Here is a 13,302-nt window from a genome sequence, read left to right on the forward strand (position 1 = left end):
TCAAAAGTCGCAGAACCATTCTTCATTCAAGGACACATAAAATGCTGTACAATATTGTACCTACCTTAAATAGTCTTCATTTTCTTCCATCCCAAGCTAATCATGATCCCCCTATTCGTGACACTCTCGTTCCAACTTTCCTTCTGTGCAACACAAACAGGGTTTTCGATATTTTTGAATTTCGGCGTGTTGTTAAAATTAATTATTCATCGAGCCCGACTTCGATCCCGATGTTATTGTAGTATTGGTCGACAGTTTAAAAAAAATCTAAGTAATTTTCCCCAGTTTTCCAGTACAGAAAATGGCTAAGTTTCTCATTTTACCATTTTTCCAAAGAATTCTACTACTTTTCAAGTTAAAAAAAGGTCTAAGTCCAATTTTTTTTTTCAAATTCCAAAATATTCCAAAAACTTCCAGACACACATTTCGAGTTATGTGTGGAAATGATTGGAATTCCATGGATTTCCAAAACTTTTCCAGATCCTTTGGAAAATCTACATTAGGGCCATTCTTTTGAAATATCAATATCCCATTATCAATGAAAACAGATAATTAGAAAATTGAAATTGAGTTTTGTATAATCATTGTATGTTCTGCTTTAACATAGGTTTACATGTACCTGCTCAGAAAAAAATAACATATAATTAAGTTATTATTCCTTAAAAATTGAGAAAAATACATGAATTTCAAATCATTATTAGCAAAATTATTTACTAGTAAATTTACTAGTTAATTATTTGTCAATGTAGTAATATGTTAATTGAAAGGCACAGTGTTACATTTACGGCGGTCTTGGCTACACAAAGGGGATGCTTTCTCCTCCTTGTCACCTGATCCTATCTCTGGAATTTCCGGGGTCCCTGATCTACATATTTTTGTACTGTTTATCAATTTTATAAAGGTCGATGACTGTTCATTCTCTTTACCTTTTGCACGGTGAATAATAACTCATAATTAAAAGAAAAGTAGACTTCACAAGTCGGTACAGTGTATTTTTTTTTACATGTATTTTCTTGAAAAACAAATCTGACAGATAAAAGAAAATAATGGACATTGTAATGACAAGTTACTACAATGGTTTAGGAGTTAAACCGTTAAAATGAGTTTGAAAATGCTTGGCAACAGTTTATCTCATATTAATAATATGCTAATTGCATTTCATGTATTTGTTTATTTCTATGATTATTGACCAAATACTGACAAATTTGATCAAATCAATAGTATCATTTTTTAACTTTGTCATCTTGACATTAATAATAATTACATTAATTTTTTAAATACAAGAAATATGACCCACCCACCCATCAGAAGGGATACGCAAAAATGTCATTAATATTTTTTTTCAAGTAGATTTACAAAAAGTATGCGCTTTGATAAGAAAATCCTCTATGAAAAAAATCTGCGAATTCCATTTCTTGGATGATTATGAAAAGATGTGTGCTATTTTAAAATTTCTAATTAGAAGTATTGCTTATTGATTTTAATTATAATTAACGTTTAAGAAGAAACAAAACTAATTGGAATCATCAGATGTTTGTTCTCAAGCTAGACTTTAAAGTGGCAAGGTACTGAAACATTTATTAAAACTTTAGTTCGTAATTAGAATACAGAGAATATGTTTTGATATATGACAGATAACAAATGTAGATTTATGCATTATTTTTATGCTTAAAGCATTATCTTTAAAATAGGTTGCCAAATCTTCATGTTTTATTTAGGAAACGTTTCTTAACAGTTGGTAGCCCCGAAACAAATGTGTATTTTTATAGTCCTATCTATCATATTGTCTTGCAATCTTAACGTAGGTTTTCATTACGTCTAATTAGTTTTTTTTAAGGCAACAAAGAATTTAATTTTTAATTTGTAATCTATATCTTTCAATATAGAGAGTAAAACAGATTGCTGCTTTGATATTTAATTTCTCTCAATTCTTTACTTCTTTTAAATTTAGTGATTAGAAGACCAATTGAATACAAAAATTATCTCCTAATGACTGAGATTGGAGAAGCAAGTCTCACAATTTTATTGCAGAATCTGCAGGCAACTGTTAGTAACAAAATTAGTACTTTACCTAAAGTGAAATTATTGTGCTGGCACTCAGTGATGCGCTAAGGAGAGAAACACTCTACCTACAGTAATTTTATTTCACATAATGAATTAAAACTTTTTATATGTTATTTCTACATATAAGAATTCAATGAAACACTATGTTATGATAGAGAACGCTGTATATTAAACTCTTTTTTATCTGATAATATTGTCAAAATGAAACAAAAACCTCAAATATTCGATACAGTGTCTTTTAAACCAAACATAGGTTAGAGTCACAAGCATTTGAAACTTTTCTAAACAGTTTTAAGGAGGAGTCTTTCTACTAATTATACGTTTACATAAGTATTCCAAATATTTGCTTTCAATTCTAATTGGATACCTTAATGTCTAAAGTTACAAGATATTGAGCAATATAAATTGATCTACTAGAGATTTCTTCTTATTATTCTGTCTACTTTTTAAATCATATTTTTTGCGCAGAACTTTTGTTTTGAATACAGTTTCTCCTTTCACGCTAGAAACATGACACATTTTGAGAGATTATCTTTGGTTGTTTTATCTTTTATATTTTTAATGCATCCCATTGCCAGTGAGGCCCTTTCTGTTTTGAACGACAATTACATTTTCGTCGGCAATGAGGCGCTTAATAACCCCTTAATTATTAAGGAGATAATATATTTCAGAGTTCGACTTACATTGTACTGCTCTTCAGAGTGTTCAAAGACTGCAGAATGTAGTGGGTTTCGAACAAACTCCAAATTTTCCGTCTGTTCTCTCATCGGAAACGAGTTTAATGCCTCAGAACAGGAAACACAAAATGTGAAATACTTCAAGGTAAGTGCAAACAACACAATTTTTTTTTCTTTACAAGATGACTCAGAAAGAAAGCATTGAATAGACATCAAATATAAAGAAAAAATCCATTTAATGTGGAATATTTCCATTCTAAAATACATCTTGTTAGATATATTAACATTGACCATACATCATCTTGCTAGATATATTAACATTGACGAATATGAAAGAAAAATCAAATATCCATCTCCATGAAAAAAATTACTCTTCTGATAAAATTTTTGTAATAAACGAATTTTTCCCTTTTACTTTAGAGACACATTGGCAGACATAAAAGAAGCTTTTAAAAATACCACTGTCTTTTAAATACTGTACAACATAATATAGAAATGATTAAACTTTTCAGGAGGATGGGGGGTTAACAAGTTAACCATCACTTATAATTTTTTCTTTAAGACATGATATCTTGAGCTGACAACTATCAATTGGCAAAGAAAATTTCAATATATTTTAGTTTTAAACTTTGACCATTTTTATATATTTTTATATCGAGCTCTTCTTCTAAAGGACATAATAGTCTAAAAATGGCCAGGACCAACCAGCCCTAAAATCTTTCTGCATGTTTTATTCAAAGAATAATTGTGCAGTAAAAATCCCTTTCCTAAAAATTAAACAGTTTCGCTATCTTCAATGTTATTTAATATGCAAGAATTAGGTTTAAGCAACACACTTTGATAAACGACGCCTTTTTATATTTCAGAAAGTAACAAAATCAAGCATGCATGGTTTAGAAAGCCCTTCTCCAGAATCCTACACTTTGACCATTAGCAAAGGTACGCACTTTTCAGCAGAAGCTGAAATGACTTCAGAAAGTCGTTCAATATCAATAAAGACGATAAGCTTAACAGATGATGGTCCGGAGACAACAACAGAATCTTTGACTTCAACCGACAAAGAAACAACGACAACAGAATTTCTGACTTCAACCGACAAAGAAACAACGACAATCTCCGAGATGAAAACAACAGAATTTCTTACTTCAACCGACAAAGAAACAACGACAATCTCCGAGATGAAAACAACAGAATTTCTGACTTTAACCGACAAAGAAACAACGAAAACAGAATCTCTGACTTCAACCGACAAAGAAACGACAACAAAATCTCTGACTTCAACCGACAAAGAAACAACGACAATCTTCGAGATGAAAACAACAGAATTTCTTACTTCAACCGACAACGAAACAACGACAATCTCTGAGAGGACAACAGAACCTCTTACTTCAACATTCAAAGAAACTACGACAATCTTCGAGACGACAACAGAGGCCAATCAAAGTTCAAATGGTATTATATCAACAAACGCATATTTAACAACATCATATCAAATGACTGACGAGGTATCATCATATCCATCCACTGATCAAAGCAGTACTGTCATAAGCACTACAACTTTACACGGTAAAATTTCGAGAATAATATTGTGTTGGTACACAACAAAAAGTTTTTTTTTTCTTTTGTGCTGTGTGTAATTTCAGGATGTCTATAAACCATGTATTAAAATTGGAGATAATATTTGATGTGGAAAAATTATGGTCATGTTTATGCTATTGCAATTTCATTTAATATGAATTCATGTACATGTATGTATGACCTGTTTTAGAATGTTCAGATTGTGACTGCATTGGAAGAACAAATATCAGCAGTGGTGTGTACAATATAAATGTTAATGGAAACTCGGTCAGAGTCTATTGTGAAATGATTCATGGATATAATTGGATGGTAATCACTTTCTTTGAAACATTAAGAATGCTTTTTGATACAATTTCACCAATTATCTCTTAAACAAAATTTTCGAACAGTATTAAACAGTCTAATATATCTATTTTTCAAAGTTTTGGTTTAATACATTGACTCACATATAATATAGGCACTAGAACTCTTGACGTTAATGTTAAAAAATTCTTGCGCAATTTTCATCTAAAAGTGAACCAATTAATCTTTAGCTGTATGATTCATCGTTTTGTTTTGATATCTTAAAGGTTATATTTAGACGAACTGAAGGAAATGTGGCTTTTAACCGACTATGGACACACTATGAAACTGGATTTGGAAAAATTAATGGGGACTTTTGGATAGGTAACTTACAATACGTTACTAATTATCAAAAAAGAATAACTATCAAGCATAGTACAATGATACTAGTATATGTACGTGGTAAAACAAGATGTGTTTGTGAAACACTATGCGGCCGGCGGCAACAAAGTTCGAAAAAGCTATTTTTTTTGCATGTAGGTCATAGTCAAGGTCACAAGGTCACTGACCTTGATATCATTTGAAAGTACTTAAATAGTGGAGTATGCATACCAGATATGAAGTTTTTATCTCTCACGGTTCGAAAGTTATGGCGAAGGTTAAAGTTGACAATACACAGACAAACACGTCAGGCAAATTGTTAAATTAACAAAAAGACCAAAAGACAGACAGGACAAAAACAATAGACAGTACTTTATGATTTAATGTATTAAATTTTGAAAAAGGCTTTGTACGAGGGTTGTCCCAAAAAGTCGTAGACAATGGTAATAACTTTTTCAACACGCAACCAATACTAACCAAATTTTGCGTAGACATAATACATTCAATGTTCTTTAAAATTGTGAATTCTCAAATATATATCTTTCATATTAATTATATTGGGACGATTTATATGAAGGCCGATATGGTCTGTCGGCGCACGACCAAAATTCGGAATAATTTACGCATATAACTTTTAAATTTGTTTTTATTTCTTTGGTACTATGTAAAAGATTGAACTAAAATTTAAATCACTGAAACCAGAATCAAAATCTTAATAATATGTCAAAATTTCATATAAATAGCATTAGAAACAGACGACTGGTGGCATGATTTTCAAAGTGTTGTTCGAATTGAGATTGATGAAAATGACGCTGTCGAACGCGTACCCGGCGCACGGAAATGTAATAAATTGTGTTTGGCGTATTTTATATTCATCAGAGACGGGTGAAAAAGAGTACAGAAAGGACATTACACACTACATTTTAATAGAAAGGTTGTTTTTTAATAGTATGAGATTCAAAGATATTTTTTCCTCTATATCGAAAAAAATAGTTATTGCATGTAAAGTAGAGTGCTGACTGTTTAACGCAGACATTTGCGGGGAATGTTCTGGGCCATGAACGTCATCAAACAAGGTGTATTCTCTGCTGTCTAAAATGTAAGGTGATCTTTCAACTAATTTAATTTTGACTAAAATTTGAATCTACTTAAGAAAACGGACAGTAGTGAATTTAAATTATTCCCTTAGTCAAGTGATTTTTCACTATAAAAAATATTCATTTGGATGTTAATAGCCTCAGGTAAAGCAGAAAAAGGGCCCATGACGTTATGAGAGACGTAAATTACGCTTGCTTTCGTGCGCCGATGTACACTTACATTGTTTTTTTATTTTTTCATAATTTTCTTATTAAATGTGGTATCGTCATGAAACTTAAAATACATGATCATAGAATGTTACTCTTTGCTGTGAAAAGAAAAGACATTTGATTTAGCAAAGAGAAAATACACTATGTTCCCCGTCTACGACTTTTCGGGACAACCCTCGTAATTTGTGGACATTGCAATTACAGGATTAAACAATCTAAGCTATTATACAAATACTGGCTTAAGAGTCATGCGGATCGAAATGGAGGATGTTGATGGTTACAGAGGATATGCACAATACAGTATTTTCCTCGTTGGTGACATTTCAACAAAATACAAGCTTACTGTAGCGGGGTATGGCGGAACATCAGGCTGTACGCTTAATTATATATAATTAGTTTAAATTAATATAATTAAAACCACTTATTAATTTACTATAAACGTGTTGCGTAAGAAACACCAATGAATTAGCAATTTGACTCCAAATCATCAGAAAATGTTAGAACACACTTAATTTTGTTTTTACCTATAAAATGTAGATGATGCCTTCAGCTATCACAACAATATGAAATTTTCCACGAGCGACCAGGATAATGATGTTTCTCCAAATAAAAATTGTGCTTTTGTTAACGGAGAACCTTGGTGGCATAGAGACTGTGCCAGGATGATCTTTACGAGAGACAATGTCAATGAACTTGGATGGTACTATTGGGACACGGGAAGCTATAAGCCACTAACGAAGATAACCATGATGGTTCGGAAACCAGATATTGTTGATACATCAGGTAAAAATAAATTACTTTCAATTTGGTGTACAGAGATTGCAATCAATTTTTTTGATAGATTGGGTGCAAAAACTTGTTCATCAAAACTTTACTTTAAAATCACATACATGTATACCCATGGGGTAAATTTTCCGTGGTTTGATGAAAACGTTTTAGTTTGGTTGGATTTCATTTCGAGGATAGAGGATTGTAAAATAGAAAGAATTGTGAAAATATTTTTTGTTTAAACATAAATTTGTAAGTCTCTTTAAAATATCTCGAAAACCATGAAAGTTAAACCTTATGAAAAACCGTGATCAAAGTCATGTAAATTGTTAAAGATAAAGAAAACGAATATTGGTCGCTTTATTTAAAATCTATAAACAATAATACTTGGCATAAATCACAGGCCTCTGGAAATTCAAGAGGTCATATCATTTTCCTAAGAGAGGTACGAGGAAAGTTTTATGGGAATTTGCATCTACTATCAATTTCCATCACTACAAAGATATCTTCTTAGATCTTTTAATGAGTAAAAGTCGTGGACATTTGTGTAATAGATCTTAATGGGCTATGTAAGACACAAGACAATGCTGTAAATGTTGTTCTTGTGAATTTCTCTTGTCAATTTTAATCAATATTTTTTTAATACTTAGAATATATAAAGAGAAAATGAAAAACTCTAAAAAAAAAAATAAACTAGTGAGGATCGCAAACAAAAATACGTAGAACATAAAAATAAGCGGGAACAAGACTTAACAGTAGCATCTCTTTTAAGTAGGACACAAGGAAAATCCTCCGGATAAATGAAGCAATCGAGTGCTAAAAAGCATCTTGGATTATATGAATATTAATATTAACTTTTTGTTAACAAATTCCGTTTAATAGGTGCCATTTTATTATTGTTGACGACCGGTAAACAAGACTCCAATATATATATTTACTCAATCATCTTCATATTTTACAGGATGTTCAGATTGTAACTGCGTTGGGAATTTGACCAGTGAAAGTGGGGTGTATAAAATAAATGTAACTGGAAAGCCAACCACAGTATATTGTAAAATGAAAGACGGGTATAATTGGATGGTACATGTCTATACAAATGATAAATTCTGGAAATGTCATTTAGTTACTTATTTATAAAAAAGTATATTTAATTCAAATTCAATTTTATTAATTTTTTCTTTGCATTTGTAAACAGATAATGATAAATGAATAACATACATGTATAATATTAATCTAAGGTTATCTTCAGAAGAACTATTGGTGATGTTCCCTTTAACAATGTTTGGTCGAGTTATGAAAATGGATTTGGAAATAAAGATGGTGATCACTGGATAGGTAAAGCTACATGTCAATAAAATCAATAAACTGTAATGATATACGAGGGCCGTTCAAAAATTACGCGGACTGTGTTATTATTTACTCTTACAGACGTCATATAGTTATGAAAATTCACAGAAATATGTATCTTGAAGATTCCAATAAATTTTGGCCAAAATTTATGTATTTTAAAAAATTATCTACGACATTTCTCGGTATGTTGATATCGCTGATGAAGAGGTACGGAGCACGACAAAAAATTTGAAGCAAAAGCATGCGGAATCCAAAATTTAACTCATTATTTTTCGATAACTCGCGATATTTTTCCATGATTTTCTCAAATATTTCTTTAAATTGTTCTATTATTATGTATTTAGATTTCTGACATGATATTTGAAGTACTAACAGAAATATAGTGATTTTTCTCCGATGCGATTCCCGTGAAAACGACTGTGAAAATGATGTCTCCTGAATTGACGGCGCACCACACTTTTGGTAAATTGCGTGTGATGCTCGAGATATCGCCAACATAGATCCAAAATATGCATAATTGAACATCTAGTAAACTGGAGTATTTGTGACATTCGTCCACAAATACCAAAATGAAACTTTAGACCGTTAGACCTCTGTGAAGAGGCTATACGGGAGGACGGAAAGACGATTATCGACGAAAACTTTATCCGGACTGTAAAGAACGTGATTGAGACTCACCGATATCATACTATATCTCATAAATACCTGCATTTTTTGGTTTTAAAACAAAAAAAGGAATATTCTTTACTTGTTTAAAAGATATTAAGCTTGACAAGAAATGGAGTTTGGATGTTGAGTAGATAAGGTAACTTAAACTGTACAGGTACTCTTGGGAAATGTTGAGAAAATGAAAGCTAAATCACACATTTTTTTTATAATGCCTGTGACGTCGAAGATTTTGCTGCTCCGTGACTTAATGATATGTCCTGATAAATCACCCAAAATCGATACCAATTTATAACAATTTGATTCGAAATTTAGAAGACCATATAAGTAAAGATTCTTTTATATTATGTATGACATTGTGCCCGATTATGTCGTCAAATATTTTTTCTGTGCAACAAGTCCGCGTAATTTTTGAACGGCCTTCGTACTTATTGAGAATTAAAAAAAAGACAATTACCAAAAATGGCAGAAATTTGAAAAATGTAACGAATTTCCAATATAACTATAATATATCTATATATTTTTGATGTTGTAAATCACGGTGATTTTTTATTTTAAAAATATTATGAAATGGTAAATCGTTATTTCAAAATTACTTTTTTGTTAGTTAAACTAAATGCATGAAAATTGTATATATTTTCATATTAACCTATTAGAAGATTCGCCTTGTAAATTTTAATAAATTTTAATTTTTTTCAAGATCTAGTAAGAATTTTTTCAAAGTTAACATTTTTTACTTTATCTATATAAAAAATAAACATATTTTTAGCAAAACTTTTAATAAAAATAACAGAGGGTCAATGAGACCTTAAATGAAATTACGCTAATTTGGAAAAGTATGATGGTATTCTCATTATAAACTGTCGTATGAAATGATATTTATAAGAACATTTGAAGGTGATGTCCCTTATTGAAAAAAAATTATACCTTTTTGAACTTTTGGGCATATCTTTCAGAAAAGCTGCCGATATTAAATTTCATTTTTTATCCCACTACCCCCCCCCCCCAACTAATAATAATACACGATCAATAAGCTTATATCGTGTACATGTAGATTATGGTTGTACACACATTAAATTGAGTGTTACTTCTAATTCCCTAACCCACTAACCCCCATATTATATACTAAAATTCTAACTTGAAAAAGTTCAATTTGTTGTAAGGGTTAAGCACAATTAACCATTTTACGTCATCCGTATGGAGCAGGGTAAGAATTGAGTGTAACTTTTATTTCCCTAACCCTCTAAACCCCCTTATTATATACTAAATTCTAATTTGAAAAAAAAAATCAATTTGTTATCAGGTTTAAGCATTATATTTACCATTTTACATCATCCGGATTGAAGAAGGCTAGAATTGAGTGTAACATTTAATTCCCTAACCCACTAACCCCCTTATTACATGTATATACAAAAATTCTAATTTGAAAAAGTTCAATTTGTTATCTGTTTAAGCATAATTAACCAATTTAAGTCATCCAGATGGAACAGGGCTAGAATTGATTGTAACTGTCCATTCCCTAACCAACGTAACCCCCTTATTATATACTAAAATTCTAATTTGAAAACAGTTTGTTATCAGGTTTAAGCATAATTAACCAATTTACATCGTCAAGATGGGGTAGAGCTAGAATTGAGTGTAACTTTTAATTCCCTAAACCACCAAACTCCCTTTTTATTTACTATAATTCTAATTTGAAAAAGTTTAATTTGTTATCAGGTTTGAGCATAATTAACCATTTTACATCGTCCGGATGGTGTAGGCTGAGGATTGAGATGGAGGATGTCCTGAGTTATGTAGGTTACGCCCGGTATAGGACCTTCCTGGTAGGGGGCGCTTCTGAGGGATATAAACTGACTTTATCAGGATATTCGGGCACTGCTGGGTGTAAGTAAATGAATTTTTTACTACATAAAGACGTCCCAATGCAATTTAAATACTAATTCAATGACACTTCTTCGACAGATCACGAACATTTCTCTCAAAATTGCTAAATTGTCATTCAAACCAGTTGATGCCTTCAGCTACCACAACAATATGAAGTTTTCAACGAAAGATAATGACAATGATGAGTCGGCAACAACTAACTGTGCCTTAGAGTATGGTCATCCGTGGTGGAATCGAGATTGTACACGTCTTAAGTTTACCAAAGACGATTTTAACAACCTCGGGTGGTACAATTGGTATACTGGAAGTTATGAGCAGCTTACGAAAATCACAATGATCCTTCAAAAAGCAGTCAATTGATAAACAGAAGTTTAGGTTGCATTGCTATTTAAAAGCGACTGTGAAGGCCAATAAAAATGTTAACTGTTTTACGAACGAACATTAAGTATAAGTAATTATGAAAATAGGTAGATGTACATATAGCTTTTCTTATTTTTTTCGTTTTTATGTTTTACAGTCTTTAACTATAAAATCACGTATTAGGGTGAACTATAATTAACAATAGTAAATATTTTGTCAGGGTGTCTTTATTCAATTATAAAAAAGCTCTTGATCCATTGTTCGAAATTTTTATCAAATCCATCTGTAACTAAGATGGAATAAATTAATTTTTTTAAAGTATATAAATAAACTTATATTGCTTTTTGTCGTACGTTACTCGATTTTTTTCTTTTCAACAGATCGTGCTCATAAAACATGTAAAATGTAATGTCTCAGGGAAAAATCCTTTAGTGCATAAATTTTAAGAAATGATCAATGAGTTTCTAATGGGCAAAATTTAAATTTTTTTTTAATATCAGCAATTCTGCGAGCATATGTCCTTTTTTATTTGCCTTATTGCTTTTTTGTTAAATTCTACCATATGTTTGGCAATTAAAGTATGAATTCGAAATATAAATATAATAGGAAAACACCGTTCTAAATCTGATTTAAATTAATTAAATGAATACTTTGCACATTTTTCATGAAGAATTTGGTAGGGGGATATATCGACCTTAATTTAGAAAAAAAATCCTTGAGCAGTTTACGTGCTTCCAATGTTTCTATGTTTGCAATTGACTATAAAAATTTTCAATGGATAAACAGACAAAAAATGGTAAAATGTTAGGCAGATAAAGATAAGATAATTCCTTTTAACCTTTAAACGTATTTGGGATGAGGGATTGGGGATTATAACTGAACTCTTCTTGGTAAATAAAAAAAGGATTTTTGTGTAATGTTCTTCTAATAAATTTAGACGAAACAACACGGACCTACAAAGAGGTATGCTACCCTATTAATCGCTTTTCCTTTTCGATATTATCGAATATCAAAGGGTTAAATAAACTCGTGAGAACTGGAAATAATAAAAATATATAAATGAAAAATATCAATCCCATTAAAAAGTATTTCAATATACAGCCTATGTGCTCAATATTTTTTAAATGTCCACAATTGCTTTAATGATGCCTTGACCAGATTAAGGAAAAAATATTTACCAATTAAAAATCACACGATAAAATATTCAAAATAATTGTGTCCATTTTAATTGGATACATTTTCAGGGTGTTTGAATATAATGAGCAAAATGTATTGATTACTATTATGATATGTTTTATTTCTTCGTCAAATGATTTTTGCTGCATGTTTGTTAAGCTTGATTTTTGTATAGCGATTCGTCTCACTTATATTTAAAGATATGCCCATGAAATACTTTCAGAGTTTATTATTTGCGATACTTTTGCATATATTTGTGCAAGAGTATGTCAGTAAATCTGTTTCTGTTGTCGAAGACAATTACTTTTTTGTTGGAAATGCTGCAATTGATGTCATTTTTATCATAAACGAAACAATCACAAACGGCTTTCCATTAACATTATACTGCTCTTCGGCGTGCTCAAAGAATTCAGAATGTCGTGGATTTCGAACAAATTCCAATTTTGCCGTTTGTTCTCTCATTGATAATGAATTCAATGCTTCAGGACAGGACAAAACAAACGTTCAGTATTTCAAGGTATGTAGAACAAATTATTTTTAGCACAACTTTCGAATTCACAATAAGGCTAACTGCTGTATTTATGTTACGAAACACTTTATAGACACTAAGCATATTCGAGACTCCATGAACTTATATGCTTGACAACGTTACACTTTTGTTAATACCTTTTTTCTCTCAAATAATTCTGAAAGATTTTTTTTTAATTTCGGGTCATATGACATAATTTGTACTTTAAACTCTAAAATGTATGTAAATTGATCATTGCATGTTCTATATACATATGTAGTATACGGGTAAGTACTTT

At 30.9% G+C, this 13,302-nt stretch overlaps 1 protein-coding gene across 1 annotated transcript; it reads left to right on the forward strand.

Annotated features, from left to right (window-relative positions):
* Positions 1-3,625: 3,625 nt before the first annotated feature.
* Positions 3,626-11,362, forward strand: LOC134273572 (tenascin-like). The gene is made up of 9 exons (XM_062755765.1): positions 3,626-4,307; positions 4,510-4,628; positions 4,889-4,985; positions 6,494-6,661; positions 6,827-7,072; positions 8,019-8,137; positions 8,296-8,392; positions 10,793-10,960; positions 11,085-11,362. The coding sequence occupies exons 1-9, from the start codon at positions 3,626-3,628 to the stop codon at positions 11,318-11,320; spliced, it is 1,932 nt and encodes a 643-aa protein (XP_062611749.1). The 3' UTR covers positions 11,321-11,362.
* The last annotated feature ends 1,940 nt before the right edge of the window (positions 11,363-13,302 follow it).

Source organism: Saccostrea cucullata, unplaced genomic scaffold (genome assembly GCF_032062105.1).
Source record: "Saccostrea cucullata isolate Sc308-1 unplaced genomic scaffold, CSIRO_AGI_Scuc_v1 ctg981, whole genome shotgun sequence".
NCBI classification, from domain to species: domain Eukaryota; kingdom Metazoa; phylum Mollusca; class Bivalvia; order Ostreida; family Ostreidae; genus Saccostrea; species Saccostrea cuccullata.